The sequence below is a fragment of the Cricetulus griseus genome, chromosome 6 (assembly GCF_003668045.3).
Source record: "Cricetulus griseus strain 17A/GY chromosome 6, alternate assembly CriGri-PICRH-1.0, whole genome shotgun sequence".
NCBI lineage: Eukaryota > Metazoa > Chordata > Mammalia > Rodentia > Cricetidae > Cricetulus > Cricetulus griseus.
In genome coordinates this window covers 6,911,561-6,935,318 of record NC_048599.1, presented here as the reverse complement: position 1 = coordinate 6,935,318, position 23,758 = coordinate 6,911,561, and the positions used below count along the sequence as shown (strand labels likewise).

General features: G+C 48.4%; 1 protein-coding gene across 1 annotated transcript; it reads left to right on the top strand.

The window, feature by feature from the left end:
• The first annotated feature begins 1,747 nt into the window (after nt 1–1,747).
• Nucleotides 1,748–20,857, top strand: Cass4 (Cas scaffold protein family member 4). Its single transcript, XM_035446572.1, has 7 exons — nt 1,748–1,813; nt 2,911–3,324; nt 10,405–10,506; nt 13,217–13,297; nt 15,267–16,523; nt 18,213–18,290; nt 20,269–20,857. Exons 1-7 carry the CDS (start codon nt 1,748–1,750, stop codon nt 20,677–20,679), a joined length of 2,409 nt encoding a protein of 802 aa, XP_035302463.1. The 3' UTR covers nt 20,680–20,857.
• Nucleotides 20,858–23,758: the final 2,901 nt, after the last annotated feature.

The window sequence follows — 23,758 nt, the reverse complement described above, 5'->3', positions numbered from 1 at the left end:
TAGGGGCCTTTTTGTTGCTTACCTAGCATACTTGAGGCCCTGTGTTTCATCTCCAGCACTGCAATGAATTAATTAATAATTAATTGGGAAATTGTAGTAATTGATTGCTTGATGCAGCCAAGACACTATGATATTTATAGAGAGCTACCATACAGAAGGGACTCGAGCTGCGGCATGTTTAGAGGTCACTTTGCTTTTGAAGATGTGGCCAGGCAGTAAGCAGTCAGTTGCAGGAAACCATATGTCAGGGATGAGGCAGCTGCTATCAATCCAGGACAGCTGTGGGTGCCCCATGTGGCAGATGCTTCCTGGCTTGGATGATCCTAAAGAACTGTTGTTCTCTGGAACACCCACCCCCCATGCATGCAAGCCTCCCTGAATGTCCAGACCCAGAAGAAGCCACTACTGTCTGGACAGCATGGCTCAGCTGCTTTCAACAACTGCTCCATGACACCCATGGTGAACCAGACAGATCCTGCACGAGTCAGTGACAGGCCTCCCTTCAAAAACACTGTGAGTGGATTTCACAAGGACTGTGAAGGATGAAGACTGGCTTTTGCTTTCCATTTTCCCAAAATTAGATGGTTAAGTTGTGTGTTTTCTTCTCTCCTCTCCCTCCCTCTCTCTCTCTCTCAGCAGGGTCTTACCTCATAGCTCATACCTGGAACTTAGAATGTAGCCCAAATAAACAGTAACTCTGCCTCGGCCTCCTGAGTAATGGGATTACTAAGCTTTCAACGAGATAAAGTTGTGAATCTCCTGCAGATATAAAATAAGTTGCCAGGTGCAGTGGCTCACACACACAATCCCTGCACTCAGGAGGTCAGCCTGGATTATAGAGAAGCAATGTTTGAAAACAAACAGAAACTCTAGAAAATATCCGGTCGCCTCACTAAATCTGAGCCTTTGACAACACGCCATGAGAGTCCATAACCTCCTCCCTTTCACACATCAACCCAGATGGCTTCTGCAGGCCTCCATGTGAAACCATGAGGTCACATTCCAGGATCATGCACCAGCATCTTCTGGTCCTCTCTTCGAGTGTGGTATCCCAGAAAATCCCCTGGTCTCCTGTTCTAGACAAAGCTAGGTATCCATGCTCCGGCTTTTTACCCCCTAAAGACTTGACAGTTGCAGCAACATGTGGCTCCACCCTGTTCATCAACCCAACAAAAGGCTAATGTGGGCCCTGGGGACACAGCTGAGTGCGGGGAGGGTGTGCACCCACTCTTGTGGCACACAGGCAGAGAGGTGGCCCCCATCTATGCGTTAGATATGAACATGAACACAGGAAGACCCCAAACAGGCTGGAAGAACCAGTTTGGTTTGCATCGTGGTTTCTCAGGAAGTGGCATTCAAGGAGAGTCTAGAAACCTGTGTGGGATTTCAGTGGGCAAAAGGCTGCTTGAATGTCTGGGGGCAGAGGGATGGACAATGGACAGGACTGTGGTCCCCAGCAAGAGTGATCATGGGAGCTGCTGAGGATGTGTGGGAGACAGGAAATCACAAAGAGCCTGGAAGCTTCTGGACCCCAACGAGACCAGGTCCCTGAAGGATGGCAAGCGGGAGAGACCATTTCTAAAAACTCTGTGCCATATGGCAGTAGTAACCGGTAAATGTTCCCTGAACTTCTGAAGGAAGACGTGTTAACACATAACACATGAGAAGGCAGCCGGAGTCCTGGAGAACCAAGCCAGTTCTCTGCGCTTCCTTGTAGTAGTGGAAAGTCCCTATGTCTGAGTTCGCCATGGGGGACGGGAAATCTCTGCGAGCAGGCTATAATTCCATTACCTTCTGGAAGAGTAAGTTCAAGGTAGGGTGAGCAAGGAGGTGACCCACTCCCCAAGATGGGTGGAAGCCACTCACTCCCAGGGCAGTTTGGAGAGCCGAGTACTTCCGAGAATGGGTTAAGAGGCACTTCAAGGGCTGCAGAGATGGCTCAGCAATTAAGAGTGCTTGCTGTCTTCAGGATCTGAGTTTGGTTCCTAGCTCCCAGCTATCTGATGTCTCTTTGGGCACCTCAGGCACTACACACACACACACACACACACACACACACACACACACACACATTTCAAGTGTTCTTGGAAAAGCATATTAAACATGTATGTTGCAAACATATCGAGAATTCTTCCAGGCGGGGACAGTGAAGATTGATCAAAACTTTGCCACAGCACTGCCCTCATGTCCCCTGTCCCCTCCAGTCCTGGTGGGGCAAGCACTCTACCTCCAATGCTTTCCATTTTTTTGAGATAGGATCACTAAATTGTCCTGGCAGGTCTTGAACTCTCTCAATCCTCCTGCCTCAGCCTCCCAAGTGCTGGAACTGCAGGTGTGAGCCACCAAGCCCAGCTAACCAACATCCCTTGAGCTTCTCCTATGTACCTGGGTCTGACGCTGATGCTGGGGACAGAGTACTAGATAAACAAATTGTATTTATCTCATACGCATGTTTATATACATATGTACGCACAAACACTTAATTCTAGTAGTGATCCCATTAGCAGGTATCACTGTTATTCTCATTTCATCCATGAGGAAACTGAGGCTCAGAGAGGGCAGCTAATACCATCAAGGGCACACAGCTTAGGATTTGAAGCCAAGTAGTATACATGGGACTTTGGCCCAACTGTGTCATCATGCAACTAGAGGGTCATGGGCCTCCACAATTTTAAGAAAGGGCTTATTTGGGCTACTGGCCTTGGGTTTGGGGGTGCAGGCAAAGCATCCCAGAGCATGTGGCAGCACCAGAACCCCAGAGGATGGGAAAGATAAATCAGGAAAGAGTAGGACGCAGCCTCTGGGGAGGCTGTGAAAGCAGCCTGGAGGTTTGTTTGTGCTGTGGTTTCTTGGTGGCCTGTTACAGGGATGCCACTGACGATGATGGTAACAGCACATTCTCTCCCCCAGACCCTGTTGGCCAGGGCACTTTATGACAACCGTCCTGATTGCTCTGACGAGCTGGCCTTCTTCAGAGGGGACATCCTGACCATTGTGGAGCAAAATGTGCCCGAAAGTGAGGGCTGGTGGAAGTGTCTGCTCCACGGGAGGCAAGGCCTGGCTCCTGCCAACCGCCTCCAAGTCCTCAAAGAGACCCCTGCAGACAGACCCTGTCCCCAGCTCCTGGACACAGACCTCACTGGCTCAGAGGCTCTCTATCAAGTGCCCAGCTTGTTCTGCCCACCGCCCCCGGGGCCTGTGTATGAGCCGATGAAGAGCTGGGTGGAGGGGCCAACGCCAGCTACTGCCCAAGTCTACGAATTGCCTGACTCGCCTTCCAGTGCCCGGATCATCTGTGAAAAGCCTCTGAGCTTCCCCAAGCAGGTGAGTGTGTCACCAGGGAAAGCATGGTACACAGAGGGCATGGGATACCCAGCGGCTTCGGCACACCCCACTCATTGCCATTTATCAGATCAAATGTGCAAAACAGGACCTCAGAGCCCTGTTGAGCATAATGAAGGTCTCATCCCATTTCATTCGCACTCAGCATCCCCCTGACTACCCAGCTTTCCACTCTGTTCTGCCAGTTGAAGGCCCATTGAAGTGTGTTCGGGGGCCTGTGAGCCACCCACATCACAGAGACCACCAAGGACAAGAGAGATAAGTGATGGGTTGATTTCGCACCGTGTCAAAGGCAAAGTGTTACTCATCGAGTTCAAGACACACATCAGCCTCCACAACTGACTTCTAGAATTGTTGCTGAGGCACACAAGAAGACAGAGAGAGATGAGTAGCGGGTGGTCACACTGGTGCTGGGGGAAACCCACAGGTCCCCAAGGGTTTGCGTGGGAGAGGGTCAGTTACCACATTTTGAAAGTTTTTTTCCCCACATTCACTTACTTATTTGGGGCAGAGCATGCCGAGGTCACTGCACATGTGTGCAAATCAGAGGACACTTCCAGGAGTTGGTTTTCTCCTTCCCTCCAAGTGCAGTTCCAGGGATAAAACTCAGGTCCACAGGCTTGGTGGCAAGTGCATTTATCTGCTGGTCCATTCCCACCCCACCCCTACTCCCTGCCCAAGAAAATTGTCTTTTGTCCCTCAACCACATAGGGATAGGAAATGAAGTGTTTCTGTGCAGTTGTTCCAAAAAGGAAGACAGAATCCTTTAACTAAAGACTAGGCAAAAAACAAACAAAAACAACCGAAAGAATCTGTGTGTGTGTGTGTGTGTGTGTGTGTGTGTGTGTGTGTGTGTGTGTGTGTGTGTGTGTGTGTATGCAGGTGCACATATGGGCTGGAAAGACCTAGAAGAACCCACACAGGTAGTTTTCCTCAGGAAGTAGACTTGAGGAAGGAGAAAATTAAGCAGGGTAATGAGCAGGGACCTTTATTTTTTTCTGTCCCACGTCCCCAGCACCTTGCATGAGGCAGGTCCTCAATCTCATGAACAATCAGATCAGGAGCTGATAGGTGTCCTGTGGGACATGTGTGGCACCTGTGAACTCTACAAGCAGGGGGAAGGAGCTCGGTAACTGTGGTCACAACGTTGGGGCCTTAAGTAAGGAGAGGAATTAAAAGAAGAAAGGAAAACAATGAGGTGGTATTTGCACCACAACCCTGGCCTCCCAGGGCTTTAAAAATACAAAAAATACAGTGCAGGCCACCTGGAGCTGAAGCTCTGTTGGCACAGTGCTTATCTAGCGTCCTTGAGGCCCTGGGGTCTGTCCCAGTCACCACATAAACCAGGCCTGGTGGAGCACCCCTGTAATGCCAGCACTCAGGAGATGGAGGCAGGTGGACTGGGAGTTCCGGGCCAGCCTCAGCTGCAGAGTGAGTTTGAGACCAGCTTTTGCTACATGGAGCCCTGTCTCACAAATGCCAGACAAACAAACAAAACCCCACTGGCCTCAGTATTCAATGACCATAGACATCTTGACTATGACATAGACATCTGACACTTGGCATTCCACTCAAAGGACACATCTCCCCTGGCCATGTGGCTAACAGTTGTCTTAGGAAAGTGAGCAGAGAAAGACCCCTGCCTCTGGTGTGTGTGTGTCTGTGTGTGTGTGTCTGTGTCTGTGTCTGTGTGTGTGTGTGTCTGTGTGTGTGTGTGTGTCTGTGTGTGTGTGTCTGTGTGTGTCTGTGTGTGTGTATGTGTCTGTGTGTGTGTGTGTGTCTGTGTCTGTGTGTGTGTGTCTGTGTGTGTCTGTGTGTGTGTGTGTCTGTGTGTGTGTGTGTGTCTGTGTCTGTGTGTGTGTCTGTGTGTGTGTGTCTGTGTCTGTGTGTGTCTGTGTCTGTGTGTGTGTGTCTGTGTGTGTGTGTGTCTGTGTGTGTGTGTGTGTGTGTGTGTGTGTGTGTGTGTCTGTGTCTGTGTGTGTGTGTGTCTGTGTGTGTGTGTGTCTGTGTGTGCACGAGAACACAATTACATTACTCAGCCTCCCTCCACCCCAGCTTCCAACACTTCTCAGAACAGCACAGTAATTCCTTCAAAATCTCAAATACTTCAGATTCCCCAACTCCCTAAGCTGCCAGGCAATGCAGACAGTTGTCACACACAGATGCTGTCTGAGCCTCAAGCCACTGTCCACAAAGTGGGCTCTTCCTCTCTTTTCTGGAACAATTGTCCCAGTCTCCACCCAGTATCCAACTGCTGTCTGAATGGCTGACTCAGGAGGGGCTTTGGCGGTGTTTCTTTCAGAATAAGCCCCACGGGGCAGTGACATGGCTTACCAGGTAAAGGCTCCTACCAAAAAGAATCCTGGTGAGCTGAGTTTGTTGCCCTTTAGCCTCTATAGGTACACTGTGACTCCCACATGTGCACATACTATAAATAAAATGTGGGAAAGAAGTCATGCTAGCTGATTTGAATTTAAATTTCCTTCCAAAACCACAAAAAAAAAAAAAAAAAAATCCAAAGTGCAAGCCTGTCTGACTCTCCTTGAAGGCAAGGCAGATGTGAAGTACGCTGACCCAAGCCTCCCTCTGTCCACCTGGAAACTGACAATGAGAAGGAAAGCTGCGTTAGCTCACTGTTGCAGCTTACTCAGAGGAGGGGTGCTGTGTGTGCAGTATGCGTTGTCCTTGAGGCCTGTCGGCCCTATGCATCCTTCCGGAAGCCCCCCACCCACCCTGTGGTGACCAAGAGAAACCACAGCGACTAAAGGGGAATTCGGGTCCTCTGCCCCTGAGCAGGCTCCCCAAGGGACCACAGAAAACACCTGGGGATGCCCCTGCCTTTTCTCTTCCAGGTTCCCTTTGTCTGTCCTAACTACATTCTGACTTCCTCCTCCTCCTTCCTCTCGCCCTTTCTTTCTTCTCTGCCTCCTCCTCCTCCTCTTCCTCTTCTTAAGAGGCTGGTGTCCTGGCTCCTTTGACTTCAGAGGCAGCTACTATCCATCGAGGGCATTAGGAGCCCTCTGGTGCCCTGTGTCCCTTTCTCTGTGTTAGGGAAGCATCAGACTGATGAAACTAACTGAACCCTAGCTGTACCCTTAGGAGATTCTAAATAATTCCCTCTAACCCAAAAGGCAAGAGCCAGACACTCCAAGGATAGCCAGCAATCAGTTGCAAAAGCTCTGGTCCACAGGAAGGTGGCATGGACGTCCTTTGTGCTCAGGCATCGGCCATTCACCCTTGAGTCCGAGGCCACCCAGAAAGTGTGCTTCAATCAAGGAGAGTCATAGGTAGAATCAGGCAAGTCCCAATCCAGTCCTTTGAGCTGTTTCCATTGCAGCTTACAGGCGCAGGACACAGCTACAGGGAGCCTTTCTGTGCCCAGTGTCAGTCTCTCAGGATTGAGAGTGGCCCGGCATGAAAAACCAAGATGGCTGGAGCATGGCACTCTTTTCACGGTGTCATGAGTCTCATCTATGTGTCAGAATCGGGGTGTCTATCTGGGAGAGGCCTCTGAAGGCCTTTGGATTAGAATAGCCATCTATTCTACGCAAGAGGATATTGATTCCAGGAAGGTCTAACTGCCCATCCTGGTCATCCCAAAGTGAGCCCAGGACAGGAATGGGTGTTTTCATATTATTCTGTGTTCATCTGTCCACCTTACTCCAAAAGCAGGACCTTTATCTTCAGTGTCTCTGTGTGGCCCTCTTTATGTGAGTCTTGCTGAAGCTACTCTTTCTTTTTTGAAGCATATATCTTCAATTATCTAGGAAAGCTTTCTCTTTTTATTACATTTTATTTATGTTTATGGAGGTCAGAGGACAACTTGTAGAAGTTGGTTCTCCCGTTTTACCCAGGATGTCTTAGGAATTGAGTTCAGGTCATCAAACTTGGCAGCAAGCACCTTTACCCACTGAGCCATCTTGCTGGCCCTGAAACAACTTTCTGTTGAGTTTTTGTCACTTTGTCACCTTCAGGTCATAGAGGCTGCTAGTATCCACAAGAACAAAACAAAAACAATCAATATCCCAGAAGCCCCCACGCCTTCCTCCTATGGCCTCGCCAAGGAAACCACTCTTCTGAGTTTTGGTTTTACTTTTCATTCCAGCTTCCTTTATTTACTGTGGAAACCACATACAGAACATAATTCCATTCTGAGAAGGGCCACTTTGGTATTTCAAGTGTAAAGGAACAGATTCCCTGCTGATCGTTGCTTGGAATTACTTTCTTCTGCCTCTGTAAGCCTTTGAAAACCGCAGCTCTCGGGTTGTTCCTTAATTGATTGTATCTGGAATGTAACAGTTTCCCAAGAAAGGGGACATTTTTGAAGTGGCACACAAAGGAAAGTCCCTGGGTGAACTGTAGGTGCTCCCACAGTCACATGTGACCCACAAAGTTATCCATTTGCATAAAATGGGACTGAAGTCCTGAGATGCTGGGCAAGGAAGAACTTGGAAAAGGTCTGGGGGAGGGGCACGGGTGGGTGTAGACTTAATTCAAAATGCAATCGAACCATTGATGAGTTTGATCTGGGCCCATCAGCCCAGGACCACCAGGGACAGAAACAGGGTTTGATATTTCTTTCTTTTTGTTTTTGTTGTTGTTGTTATTTTGATTTGGTTTCTCAAGACAAGAGTTTCTCTGTGTAGTCCTGGCTGGCCTGGATCTAACTACGTAGACCAGGCTGGCTTTGAATTCAGAGAACCCCCTGCCTCTGCCTCCTGAGTGCTGGGATTGAAGGCGTGCACCACCACATCCTAGCTTGATTTTTCTAATAGATACATTAAGGGTGTGTGTGTGTGTGTGTGTGTGTGTTGTGTGTGTGTGTGTGTGTGTGTGTGTGTTGATGGGTGTGCACACACAAGGACAGATGGACATGTGTACATATACATATGGAGGTCAGAGGTCAAGCTCAAGCTGTCCACTTTATTTTGTTTTGCTATTTTGTGGCAATGTTTAAACAGAGCATGGTGGAAGATGCAACTAACCCAGCACTTGGGAGGCAGCTACAGGTGGAGCCTGTGGTCCGGAGGCCACCCAGCCTGGTCTACATAGCAAATTCTAGCCCAGCTGGGGCTATATAGTGAGACCCTTCTCCAAACAAAGCAAACAAACAAAAACACAACTTCCCTACGTTTATCTGGGGCATATGCTTGCCACAGCACGTATGTGAAGGTCAGAGTTCAACTTACAGGAGTCAGTTCTCTCCTCCCACTGTGTGAGTCCTGGGGATTGAGCTCAAATTCATCAGACTTGGTGGTTAGCGCCCTTATCACCAGCCTGCCTCGTGTGTGTGTGTGTGTGTGTGTGTGTGTGTGTGTGTGTGTGTGTGTGTGTGTGTGTGTGTGTGTGTGTGTGTAGACAAGGTTTCTCACTTGCTTGGAGCTCGCCCATTCTGCTAAGCTGGACAGACAGTGGGCACCAGGGATCCCCCACCTCCCCAGTACACTGCTCACAAGTAGGTGCCACCATCACAACTATTTTCACGAGGGCACTGGGGGTTGAACTCAGGTCTTTGTGTCTGCAACGCAAGTACTTTTCCAACAGAGCCACCTCCCCAGCCAGAGCTCGGAAGACTGCAGAACCTGGGATGCCAGAGCATCTCACAGCAGTTGCTAAAGTACACTCTGAGGGAAGGTGAGGTTTAGGTGGAACACAGCAGGAGTCCAAGGAGTCACCACAAGCCTGGCCTGTGGAAACAGGTGGGATGTGTGGCTAGACCCTCTTGTCCCCGCTTGTGAGGAGTCTGCTCCTCCATGTGGATGACTCAGGTTTCCAGGTACCAATGGGCATTTCCCTTTGAGGACAGTACTTCAGGAAGTCTGGCTCCCAAGAGCCCACAATTTTAATGGAACCATGTCCCTTATGAAGAAGAAAGCAGTTTTCAAACAGAGAGAGAGGCTAGTTTGACCTGGACAGCTGCAGTGTGTGCTTGGAGAGACACATGTCATGTGACTTCACAGCTGCTTTAACCATGCTTGTGACCACAGCAGGAGAGTGTGCTCACGTGTATTGGGCTGTGTGCCTTTGTTCACCAAAACCAAACACAAGCCAGAGCTTAACTGATGTCATCCAAAGGCTGGGTCCTAGGGACAGGATATAAAGAGACCTCTTAGAAGCTGCTCCTCAGCCCTGGGTTGTCCTCTAATTTCCACATTAAAATCCTGAGCCCCCTCCCCCTCGCAATGATACAACTTGGAAAATACCCTACCGGGTGCCCGGTTCCTTAGGGCCTAGCTAGGAGGTCTGCCTCTCTTTGGATTTTCAGTAACTTTATTTTTTCCTCTTGCCTTGGCCTTAGTCCTCAGCCTGTGGCCTGGGTATGACAAGTCCTATTTCCTTTGTACTAAAAGTCCTGGCACCCAGTATCCTTTGACCTATTAAAACAAAACAGAGAGGGAAGTGTAGCTCAGTTAGTGGAGTGCCCGCCTAACATTTATGAAGTCCCGAGGAAGCCCTAGGGTTGACCCCAGCATCGCATAAAACTGGGTCTAGCATGGTACATGCCTGGAATCCTGGTCCTTGGGCTGGGGAGACAGGAAGGTCAGGGATTTAAGGTCATCCTTGGCTTCATAGTGTGCCCAACGCCAGCCTCCAATGGTGACACAAGCTTGTGTCTACTGCAGGCTCCCGGGGCCCCCACCAGACATGCACACCAAGACTCCCGGGGCAATCTGAGGCAGGCGCTACAGCTTGCCTTGTAAGCGGGTCATGCCCGTCACCATGGGACCTGCCTACCAGCACGCCATGCTTCCTAGCCTCTAGCAAGGCACTTTTGACATTGTGGCATGACATTGTCATTTATAAAGTTCATGCTTGAGAACTGTTCAATCAAGTATTTAAAGCTTGCAAAGAAATCTTATAACATTTTACACAGATTTAGGATTGTGTTCTCGGCTGCATTCAGTCTATCCACAGCCTGCGGGCGTCGGGGTGGACCCACCTGCTAGTGACAACAAACACTCGGTGGCGGCCTCTGGGGATTGGGATGGCGGCCTCCGGGGTTTGGAACACGACTTTGACAGTGATCTCGGGTGACTTGACTCCATTCCTTTTCTCTCCAAGACCCTCTACGTGCTTCCCAGACCCACACGGGCCTCGCTGCCGACTCTGCCTTCCCAGGTATACGACGTTCCTGTCCAGAGCAAGGTCTCCTCCACCCTTAAGGTGAGCTTCACTCTGCAACCCTGCCCCACCCTGAGGCTCGGCACTCAGTCTGAGTTCCCATGACATTTGCCTTTATGGCTTCCTTCATTCCAAAGGCTGACTCCCTTAAGATGAGCTGGCAGTGTTTACTTGGGTGACTGCTGGGATGTGTCTGTGTTTGTGCCCTCCCACCCCACCCTCACCCCACCCCCCTACCCTCAGTTCAGAAGGTGACCTTTAAAACATCAAGTCTAGTGTCGTAATGAAACTCATTATTGCACCCAGTTATTGTATGGTAATTTAAAACTGTAGGGTTGGAGTTGTGTTACAAGTGTATGAGGACCTGAATTCAAATCCCCAGAACCCACACAAAGCCAGACATAGTACAGGGGCTCTCAGCCCAGTGTTTCTACGGTGCAATGGGAGGGGGAGACAGGGGAATCCCCAGCCTGGTCCATGCTTAGACACACACACACACACACACACACACACACACACACAGAGAGAGAGAGAGAGAGAGAGAGAGAGAGAGAGAGAGAGAGAGAGAGAGAGAGACTGTGGGGCTTAGATACACACAAGACAGAGAGGGGGGCATGCAAATGGAACAGCAAGCAGCTTTGTAATGTATGGAACACTGGTCAGCATAAACACAATCACCCATCACTCACCTGTCTCGGGGAAGCAGAGCCCCTGGACTGCATTTCCTGAGGATCTCAATCTGTTACTGAGCATAGCTCTGCTTATCGCCCTTGTAGTCACCACGTCCCTCGTAATCAACAGGTTGTATGGAAACTCTAAGGGAGTTTCTAGCCTCTTACTGGGCAGTGTCACTGGCACTTACAATAAAGTGACTGGTTTTTGTTTTTTGGTTTTCTTTTGTTGTTGTTGTTGTTTTTGCTCCTGAAGCAGATTAATGATTCAACCACCACCCTTAGAAAGAATTTAGAGATTTAGATTATTAGTAAAGTTAGGTGAAGATGTTTTTGTTAATGGCTTTGATGTAGAAAATCTTGGAGAACAATTTAAGCTTAGAAAGGCCACACTCCTCATAGTTGAGGAAAGGACTCGTTGAAGTCAGGGAACAAGGACAAAAGCAGCCTGTTGTTACTACCTGACATGCCTTTCTCAATTAAGATGGGCTGATGACCAAAAGTGATGATTGATTTCTTGTACCCATTTTTGTTCTTGGCATATATATATATATATATATATATATATATATATATATAGAGAGAGAGAGAGAGAGAGAGAGAGAGAGAGAGGGGGGGGGAGGGAGAGAGAGAGAACTAAATAATTGAGCCTTTCTTTGTAACTGTAAATAACTGTCTGCCAGTACAAAAGGAACTGGGTGAATTATGCTTGGCCTCCTTACATTTTGTTTATCAATTTTAAAATAATCATTGCTTTGGGGTGAAGATGTTACTGTCAGAAAATTAATACAAATGAAAATGTTTAATTCCATGTGGGCTTTCAAAGAAAAACATTATAATTTGATTTCTTCCTGTGTAAAGATTTTAATTTGTTTTTGAAAAATATGCAACTTGTGGTTGTGAGGCAATCTTTTCTTGCATCGTCGAAATCTTTGTCTTCAGAGGTGTAAAAGGGATAAGAGAAAAATAAGAGAATCGGAAGGAAACATTGGGGGAAATGCAGAGGAGAGCATCAGGGGAAATGCAGAGGAGAGCATCGGGGGAAATGCAGAGGAGAGCATGGGGGGAAATGCAGAGGAGAGCATGGGGGGAAATGCAGAGGAGAGCATGGGGGAAATGCAGAGGAGAGCATCAGGGGAAATGCAGAGGAGAGCATCAGGGGAAATGCAGAGGAGAGCATCAGGGGAAATGCAGAGGAGAGCATCAGGGGAAATGCAGAGGAGAGCATCGGGGGAAATGCAGAGGAGAGCATCAGGGGAAATGCAGAGGAGAGCATCAGGGGAAATGCAGAGGAGAGCATGGGGGAAATGCAGAGGAGAGCATCAGGGGAAATGCAGAGGAGAGCATCAGGGGAAATGCAGAGGAGAGCATCAGGGGAAATGCAGAGGAGAGCATCAGGGGAAATGCAGAGGAGAGCATCAGGGGAAATGCAGAGGAGAGCATCGGGGGAAATGCAGAGGAGAGCATGGGGGGAAATGCAGAGGAGAGCATGGGGGGAAATGCAGAGGAGAGCATGGGGGAAATGCAGAGGAGAGCATGGGGGAAATGCAGAGGAGAGCATCAGGGGAAATGCAGAGGAGAGCATCAGGGGAAATGCAGAGGAGAGCATCAGGGGAAATGCAGAGGAGAGCATGGGAGAGATTACAAGAAGTGGGAGGAGAAGAAGCAAAAGCAACAGGGTAAAAGAACAGAACAAAGAAAGAACGGGGTACAAGCAGACAGAGAGAAAATAAAATGAAGAATTAAGCCTTGGTCCTCAGAAAAGTTTCCTATGTGTGTGTGCAGTTGTGATGACTCCACCCTCCTCTTCAGTGCCCTCAGCAGGCAGGACCCTCAGCAACAGAGAGAGACAGAGACAGAGAGTAACAGAGTTTATTTCAGAAAAACGAGGGAGGTTCAAGCTGGTGGTTGAACACGACTATTAATTATACCATAACATGTGCACTTTCTTCTGCAAAGAACTGTGACTACAAGCCCCAAAGTTTTGTCTTTCATTGGATAAAACACTGAACTTGTGGATTTTGTGTGGGAAATCCTTCAAAAAAGAAATCAAAGTTGCCTTTTTTGTGGTCTTTCCCTAGATGCCAGAAAACCGGCAGTTCTACGACATACCCACCAGCTCCCAGAAGGCAGCACTCCACTCCTCCGCCAGCCAGGCAAGTGTGAGTATGATCAGACCTGTGATGGGGAGCTAGCTGACTAAGCATCCTCTGGGAAACTTTATTAGCTAGATGTATCGCCATCTTTCTGCTGCTGTGATGAAGTGTCTGAGATCAGCAAGGTTTACTTTGGCTCACTGTTTCAGAGTTCATGATTGGTTGGCTGGTTGCTTTGGAGACTGTGTTGTGAGTTCATCTCAGTGAGAGCACACGGTGGAGGAAGATGCTCACTCTGTGAAGGCCAGGGAGCAAAGAGAGAGGAGAAGAGAGGGCTGGAGTCCCAGTGTTCTCTTTAAGATGATGTCCCCGATGGCTCAGCTTCCTTCTACTGGGCCTCACCTCCCAAAGGCTTCATCACCTCCTACCAGCAGCACAGGCTAAGAGCCAAGCCCTCAGCATCAAGGAACATTACAAATTCAAATTGTGACACTTGACCAAAAGGCAGGTGCTGGATCCTTGTTGCCGATTCAGCTGCACTGCAGGTGCAATCCCTCCTTGCCCTGCTATCCGGGACAGGGCCAGAGGGCTGCAGAGATGGCTTTGTTGTTAAGTGCTTGCCTTGAAAGCATGAGGAAGGACCTGAATTCGAATCCTCTCTGCTCACGTCTTTTGTTAAAAGCAGAGCTGGGGAGTTGGCGAAGAGCATTGGCTGCTCTTCCTGAGGTCCCAAGCTCCCACATCCTCATGGCTGCTCACAACCATCTGTAACTCCAGTCCCAGGGGATCTGATGCTCACTGTTAGCCTCCATGAGCAGCAGATATGCACAAGGTACAATACATGCAGGCAAAATATCCACATACGTAAAATATTTTTTAAATTCTGAGCGTAAGCCAGTAGTCCCAGAGCTAGGAAGGTGGAGACAGGAGGATGGCCATTGCTGGTGGACCAGCAAGTATAGTGAGTTTTAGGTTCAATGAGAGACTCTTGTCTCAAAATACAAGGGGAAGAGTGAAGGAATAAGATGCCCAGTGTACAACTCTGACCTACACAAAAACAGACAGACAGACAGACAGATGGAGAGCAGTGGTTTAACTTCCCCATGCCTTCGTTCTTACTGCAGACGTTCTGGAATATTCTGTGAGATAATTGTGGAAGCCACAGAGAGAATGTTCAGCAGGTGCTAGAGAAAGACTTCCCGGGAGAGATCACATAGCGTGTTATATTAAACAGTGCTCTCATCTTTATATTGATGATATCATTTGATGTCCCTCATGAGGGGACCTGTGAAATCCACATTGATCACTGAATTCTACCAGATGTGTCCTGCAGCTGTCCAAGGAACACAGAATTAGGGAGATCTTCCAACAACGTTGCATTTCAGAAAGAAAAGAGTAAAGAGTCCACTAGGAGCAGAGGGAACAATTGGGACATTAAACATGAGTGTGTTTTCTGAACTAAGGAGAGAAAGCAACTTGGGAAGGCGAAGGCTGTATTAGTTCCTTTTGCTGAGATGAAACACCATGACCAAGGTGACTTATAAAATAAAGCATTTAATTGGGGCTATGGTTCCAGAGGTTAGAGTCCATGGCGACAGAACAGAGGCATGGCAGCAGGAACAGCTGAAAGCTCACATCTTGAACCACAAGCAGGGGCAGAGAGAGCACAGGGGAGCAGGGGGAGCTTTTGAAGCAAAAACCTGCCCTGTGACCCATCTCCTCCAACAAGGTCACGTCTAATCCTCTCAGACAGGTTTGCCATCTGAGAACCAAGCGTTCAAACATAAGAGCCTGTGGAGGCCGTTCTCAGTCAGACCACTGCCGCCATACAGGAGGGAGTAGAGGCAAACTTGGGCTGTGGAGAGAAAGCAGGTTCAGACAGAGGTGAAGCCAGGCTGTGAGAGACCTTGAGTGACAAGAGCAGTGGGGAGCCACTGAAGGAAGTTGAGCAAGCATGCCGCTAAGATGCAAAGAACCTTTCAAACTCTCTTTTGATCGCTACTAACCTGGACAGCGTTGTGTGCCTCTCTCCCAGGGACAGAGTGTTGTGCTGACACCAACAACTGCCTTCAGACAAGATGGTGGCTACAGAATGTCATCCAGCCCTCAGAAATCAGAATGGATGAATGATGCACCAGTGTTGCTGGGAAAGGCCAACATCAGAAATGCACCTCTGACCAGCTTCACCAGAGAATCAGGGTCCAGTGCTGTTCCAGGCTCCACCTCTGCTGTGCCCATTGGAGCTGTGACCCACCCCCCACAGCTGGGGAGCACGGGCCAGAAGAGCAGACTTCCAGAGGAGCCTTCCTATGCTGTCCCGGCACCCAGGGGCTCACTTCCTTCTGATTCAGGCAGCAGCTACAGGGTCCCTTCCAGGTTTCTCATTCCCAGAGTGGAGCAACAGAACACCAAGCCCAACATTTATGACACTCCTAAAACCATGCATGGTGTGTCTCAGGCTGGGAAGGAGCTGGAGAAAGTCAAAGAGGTCCCAGAGAATATCCCCTGGATCTCCAGACACACAAATTCCCTATTTCCAGACTCAGACCAATTATCTGTTGCCAGCTCAGACAGCAGAGCTAGTGTGGTGTCTTCGTGCTCATCCGTATCCATGGACTCCTCCCAGGGCTCCTCCTCAGAGGACTCGGCAAAAGAGCTATGGATGGACACAGAGTTTGCCAGAGAGATGGCAATGGCCCTGCAGCACAAAGTGGCCAGCTCTGTAGCGGGCCTGCTGCTCTTTGTAAGCAGGACTTGGAGGTTCAAGGACTCCTTGGAGGTCAACGTCCACACCATCCGCAGGGCTGCTGACAACATTGAAGAAGCCTTAAGAGAGTTTCTGGATTTTGCCCAGGGGGTTGGTGAGACCGCCCGCAATCTCACAGACAGCCAGCTTCAGGCTAGGATTAGAGATCAGCTCCAAATAATCTCGGGTTCCTACCAGACTCTACTGGACGCCAAAGGGAGCCTGGACCACTGCAATTGGTCCCTTGAAGTTCTTGTGACGGACAAAGTCCAAAGCAACCTGGATGACCTGGAGACGTTTGTCATGGTGGCACGGATGGTTCCAGAAGATGTCAAGAGATTTACCTCCATTGTCATTGCCAATGGGAGGCTCCTTTTTAAACGGAACTGTGAGAAAGGAGAGACAGAGTTGAAGTGTGAAAAATGCAGTCAGCCTCCCCAAAGAGAAACTGAGTCATACCAAAAGAGCAGTCCCTTCAATAAACAACTGGCGAACGAACGCCGCCTTGAGCTAGTGAGGAAAAACAGAGTGCATGTCTGTGGACAGGTGAGTGGGGTGATGAACAGTACATCAAGGAGCTTCATTCGTTTCTCAAAATGGAAACAGATGCCGGGAGATGCCGGGAATGTGTGTATGTGGAAGTGTGTACCTGTCTGTGCGTGGAAGCCAGAGGACCACGCTGGCTGTTATTCTCAGTGTCTCCCACCGGCCTGGAAGCCGCCAAGTAGGCTAGACTGGCTGCAGAGTGGGACCTAGGGATCTGCCTTCCTCTCCTCCCCAGCACTGCAGTGACAAGCTTGTGCCACCACACCCAACCTTTTCCCATGGGTTCCAGTGGTTGAACCCAGTTCCTTGTACTTGCAAAGGACCTCACTGGTTGAACTATCTACCAGGACCTTTTTGAGTATGTGTGTGTATACAGTGTGTACGTGTGTGGTGTCTGAATCGGTCATTCTCCATCTTGCTTTCTACTGTTGTTGGTCTTTTGTTTGTTTGTTTGTTTGTTTGTTTGTTTGTTTGAGACAGGGTCTTACTATGTAACCCTGACCTGGAACTCACAGATCTTCTGCCATGACTGAAACAACTCTATTTTTACTCTTTATTTTGAGAAAGGATCTACCTAAGTTGCTCAAGCAAGTTTTGAATTTGGGTCCCTCCTGCCTTAGCCTCCTGCCCGAGTTAGGGTTATTGCAATTGTTATAATGAAACACCATGACCAAAAGCAAACTGTGGAGAAAAGGGGTTTATTTGGTTTACACTTCCACATCACTGTCCATCACTGAAGGAAGTCAGGACAGGAACTCAAGCAAGACAGGAACCCAGAAGCAGGAACTGATGCAGAGGCCATGGAGGGTGCTGCTTAGTGGTTTGCTCCACATGGCCTGCTTAGCCTGCTTTCTTATAGAACCCAGGACCATCAATCAGCTCACGGATGGCCCACCCACAATGGGCAGGGCCCTTCCTGGGAATAACTAATTAAGACAACACCCTGCAGTCTGGCCTACAGCTTCATCTTGTGGGGACATTTTCTCAATTGCAGCTCCCTCCTTTCCCATGACTCTAGCTTGTGTCAAGTTGACATAAAACTATCTAGTACATCTCCCATGATGTGGAAACCATAGGCCTGTGCTGCTAACTTCCAGGTTTCTCCAAATTTCTGGGTTGAGTCATTGTAGATGTGTTTCTCAGAACCAGAGGGGAGCACACGTTCTTCCCAGTGCTGGGCTGACCAGCCTGCTGCTCCAAGAGCTCCAAGAAGCACTTCTCTGGCTGAAGACACACTTCAGAGGCCCAGCGAGTCACTGTGACAGCGGAGAGGTGGCACTTCCTAAGTTCTTCTTCAGTGCCTGGCTGATAGAAGAGCATTGACCCATTCTAGAAAGTTGGCTGTTTTTTAATTTCCATTTTATCAGGCTACATTGGCAGGCAGAATCCAGCCCTTTGCTGCCAAAGCCAATGGATGCGTCAGAAGGCAGAATCATAGCAAAATCTCACATTTAAAAGTAAATTTATGTGGGGCATGGTGGTGCATGCCTGTGACCTCTGTACTCAGGAAGTTAGGGAGGGGGTGGTGAGTTCCAGGCCAACCTAGGCAACATGGCAAGATCTTGAGGGTGAGGAGGGGGGCATAAACCACCAACCATAAAAAAATGAAACAACAAAAAGTGAACTTCACCAGTCACAGTAAGGTGAAAGCTATTCAAATTAGTAATGTGAAGACTTCAATTTTTTCAGAAGCCACCTAACCTTCAAGAGAAAGGAGAACCCATCTTGGAACGAAGGTCAGATGAAAACAAAGATTTCCATGCCACGGTAAGACCTCATGCTCCCCAGGGCTCTGGTGAATGTGACTGACCCTGGAGCACTCTCATTGGGCTATGAAAATTCAGACCTATAGCCTACTCCATGTTAGTGACATCCATCTGCCTCCTGCTCTCCTTAGTAGTGGAGGGACCCTGGAGTCCCTAACGATCAGAGAACGAATTTTAGGTGCTCTCTTCAGGTTTGTCATAGGCGGTGTCCATGTGACACTAAACGACACTTTAATAATTTTCTTTCTTTCCCTCCTGTCTCTGTATTTGGGATTGAATCTAGGGCTCTGCGCAAGGCAGGCAAAGTCCCTACCACTGAGCTACACCCCAGCCTGGCAACCCTTTCCTATTTCTGATGATGAGCACAGTAAAGCATTTTGTTTGGGGGGTTTATGTTTCTTCATAATATCTTTGACACCTGATCATTGTCTTTTAAACCAAAGATGTTATCACTGATCGTGCTTGTGGCTATCTTTTATTTGTAGCAGAAGGCAGTTTTCCACTTACCAACTTTAAATGTTTCCTCTAAATCAACTCAAGTATGAACAATGGGTTAGGGAGATGGCTCAGTGTGTAAGAATACTTTCTGTGCAAGCATGCAGACCTGAATTCAAATCCCCAGCACCCATGCAAAAAAGCCAGACATGGTTGGCTACCATGTGCCTGTAACCCCAGAATTGGGGAGGGAGCGGGTAGAGATTCTGGGAGCTCACTAGCTAGTCAGCAAAGATGGGGACCTTCTGGTTCCGTGAGAGACCCTGTCTCAAGTCAAGAAGACAGGGAAAGATTGGGGAAGAAACTTGACACCATGTTTTGGCCTCTGAATGTATGTGTACAAGTAATATCTATACATTACATACATGCAACACACACACACACACACACATCCATTTAAAAACCAAGTAAGAAGGCTGTCAATGTTAAGAAGAGGCAAGAGGAATGAAGGTTACAGAAACTGTCGCAGTAAACCAAATCAACAACTGGAGTATTGGAGAGAGAAATGGACGACAGAGATGCCCACTGACTTGGACAGGACTGGGGACAGAGCTGCCTGTTGACTTGAACGGGGTATCTGCCTTCTCAGAGATAGATGAGGACAAGAACCCAAGCCTCGTAGAAGTCAGCTCCCCAGCCCCTAGCACTCTGTCCTAGTGAAGGCAGTGCTGTTTTACCCCATGTGAGGGTGCCTTAGACTTAACTTATAAGGGTGTCACCATTGCCCGTCAGTCTTACTACAACCCTCAGTTTCTGATCTTTTGGGTCTGGGCAGAGGTCAAGAATCTGCATCTCCAGCGTGAAGATGAGCTGGTCCCGGGCCCATACACAACAGTGCTGCTTCACGCTAACAGGGCTTCCTCATTGGACAGGGATCTATGTATGTGGTGTCCCATTCAGCATTCCAGGACCCCTGACCACTAACTGCCTGCAGCAGTTCCTCATTAAGAGACAACGATAGCTTCCCCCACACCATCTCTGCCCCAGGTAAAGCTTTAGTACATTTTTCATTTGCCTATGGTTGATATTTTCAAGCTGAGATGCTCATGACGCAATGTCTGTCTCTCTGCTTCTACCCTCTGCCTGGAGACCAAGGTGCACCACATAGGTCAGGCCAGCCTCGGAACTGGCAATCTTCCTGCCTCCACCTCCAGAGAGTAGGGTTACCACCCAACTCCCCACTTCTTGAACATTTGAAGGTTGCAAATTTATCATTATCAGTGTGTTCCTTAGAATGTGTTCCTTACGGTTTACAGAGCTGGTTGAATAAAACTGCCCGCACACATGCACTGCAATCTATAACACAAGAATACACACAGTTGCACGGCGAGCAGTGCTTTGAACACGTTGGCATTCACTTGTTAGACAAACGTCACAGCCGGCTCTGAATTTCCTTAACAAATCTGCTCTTTCTTAGAAGGGTTCTTGCAAATTGAGCAAGGGATGCAGCCTGCTGATGGTGCTATCTTCTTCCTTTTCTCCAGAGTCCTAGCTCTCTCAGCTCTCCACCTCCCAGTCGGCAGGATGCAGACAGGAAGATCCACCTGTCCGAGCACTGCAGGCTCTATTTCGGAGCACTCTTCAAAGCCATCAGCGTCTTTACCAGCAGCCTCGGCAACAGCCAGCCCCCCGAGGTCTTCATCACGCAGAGCAAGCTGGTCATCACAGTCGGGCAAAAGCTGGTAGACACACTGTGCAAGGAGACCCAGGACAAGGACGAACGCAATGAGATCCTGCGTGGCAGCAGTCACCTGTGCGGCCTGCTCAAAGACCTGGCGCTGGCCACCAAGAATGCAGTGATCAAGTACCCGAGCCCCAGTGCCCTGGGCTGCCTCCAGACAGAGGTGGAAAAACTGGAATATCAAACGCGCAAATTCAGAGAGACACTGGAATGAAGCCTTTCTAATGCCTCCTGTAGAGGTCAAATCCTGGCTAGCTTCACACCCACAGAGGGTGTCTCTCTGTCCTGTGGGACAGCCAGTCAGATGGGCTGAAACAGCCACAGTCCTTGGAGCTGGTATTAGTAAGTGGCTGAGCCTCCGAAGGACACTGGCTGACCACAAGGAGGTCAAGAAAGAGGCAGGTTGTGACGAGTCAGGACCTTGTGACGTTGAACTCACTGTGCCAAGGTGGACCGCACCAAGAGTGGGAGTGGCACCGTAGAAGCCATGTTTCCTGCCAGCCAAATGTGTGTGTGGTTTACAGTCTTCCTACACTTATTTATTAGGCGGCGCCTAAGATCACATTACAGGGGCCGAAGTGACAGCAGTGTACCAGAGGCTCTGCCCTCGGAGTCAGTCTGACTGGGAAGATGGACGGGAGGACAAAGAAATGTCTGCAGTCCATCCGCTGCTAACGAGAAATGAAAGTCGGGGAAACGGGAGGATTGATTTCTGTTGCACTCATTAGAAAGTGTGGTGACATACAGGGATTGGTGGTGCCTGCCTTTAAATCCAGCACCCAGGAGGCAGAAGCAGACAGACCTTAATGAAGCCAGACTGGTCTATAGTGAGTTACAAGACAAAGAGGGCTATATAGTGAGATACTGTTTTTTTTTTTTTAAAGCTCCCCCAAAAGTAATGATCATTTGCCCTTCTTTTTATCAGTTAGTTTTGGATTAATGCTGTGAGATGTATACAAAGTGTGCCTGTGGGGTGTGTGTGTGTGTGTGTGTGTGTGTGTGTGTGTGTGTGTGTGTGGTGTGTGTTGCTAGAGATTGAATCCAGGGATTCATGAATGCCAAGCATGTACTCTGCCACGAAGATTGACCCCAGTCCCCTATCCCTAAATGTATTTTGGCTATGTTACCTCAACCCAAAGGTGATTGTTATGTGTTCTGTTGGGCTGTCCACTAACTTATTTTGTATGTTACAAATCCTGTATCAGTCAGTTCCACTGTTCAGTTAGATTCGGTTTATAACTCACTAGTCTCAAATGTGATATATATTTACCTATAATCATGGATTTAAACACATTTGCAAGGTCCCAGGAGATGGCTGGGGAGGTAAAGGTACCTACTGCCAATCTTGATTGCCTGCGTTCTGTTCCAGGGACCCATGTGGTGGAAAGAGAGAACTAACTCCTGTAATTGTCTATGAACATTCACACACACACAAACCTAAACTGTAATTTTAAAAATTAAAACATCTAAGCACTCTGACAGTGGCCCTTTCCTTGAAGAATCTCTGTGCCATGTCACCTGAGTGCTGGCGCCAAAGTGAAACGTTTGTTGAAACCGTCTCCTCTTTGAACGCATCTGCAGGGATGTGTGTGAGTTTGTATATGTCAGTCCAGACTGGAAGACAAAACCATGACTTGTGTGTCCTCAGGGGCGGACAGGAAGACGTGGCATGAGGTGACACCCACACTGTTCACAGTTAGGGATGTGTTACCAAACACTCCTCATACAAACCACTTCCTCTTTTTCTCCACGAAGCTCGCAGCCTTTCAATTCATGTTACCATGGTTATCTCATCCTTCGCTCCATGCAACTCACGTCACTATGGTTACCTTACTCTTCACTCCATGGGAAGGCCCCTGTCTCTTATGCTGCCTTCACAAAGCGTCTCCAGGCCTCCTGTAGTGGTGCCAAGGACAACTTCTATCTCCTCTCATGTGGTGGGCACTTTTAAAATAGTGACTGTAGGGACTGGAAAGATGGCTCAGTGTGAAGAGCACCTGCTCCTCTCACAAAAGGCCCTGGTCTGGTTCCCAGCATCCACATGGTGGCTCACAACCATCTGTAACTCTAGTTCCAAGGGATCTGAGAACCTCGTGTGTCCTCCTCAGGCAGCAAGAGTGAAAGTGGTGTAATACATCCAAGCATGTGCATACAAACATACATCCACACATATTCATGCATGTAAATACACATACACATAGAATAAAAATAACACATATTCATACATGTAAACACACATACACATAGAATAAAAATAACATTCATACATGTAAACACACATACACATAGAATAAAAATAACACATATACATACATGTAAACACACATACACATAGAATAAAGATAACATTCATACATGTAAACACACATACACATAGAATAAAAATAACACATATTCATACATGTAAACACACATACACATAGAATAAAGATAACATTCATACATGTAAACACACATACACATAGAATAAAAATAAATCCTTTTCAGAATGTTGACTGTAGTAGCCAGAGAGCACTTCCTTCTCTTCCAGAGAACCTGAGTTCAGATCTTAGCACCTTCCAACCACAGCTCCAGGAGGTCCAATGTCCTCTAGCCTGAGAGCACACATGTAACACACACACACACACACACACACACACACACACACACACACACACACGCATACTTTCTCATCCCCACATTCCCACACTCATACACACACACACACACACATACACACACACATACACACACATACACACACGCACACACGCGCACACACACACACACACATATATATACACACACATACACACACACACACACACACACACGCACACACGCACGCGCGCGCGCACACACACACATATATACACACACACATACACACACACACATACACACACACACACACACACGCGCGCACACACATACACACACACACACATACACACACACACACACGCGCGCACACACACACACGCATGCACGCACGCACACACACATGCACGCGCACACACACACACACGCACACGCACACGCATGCACACGCACACACACACACACACACGCGCACACACACACACACACACTCATATTCCAATGACCCTAACCACTGCTCAGTGTGCTACTGTGATGCATCTAAGAATTTCTTCTGCCAGTTCTAAGGACACAGAAAAAGAACGGAGGTTTGGGAGAGAGGCTCTGTGGCTGTGCCCCAAGTAACCTTGCAGCATAGTTAGTCACGAGGGGACAGACAGCAGGACCCAGAGGAGTCACACTCGGAGCTATGGTTCATTTCTTTTACTTATTTT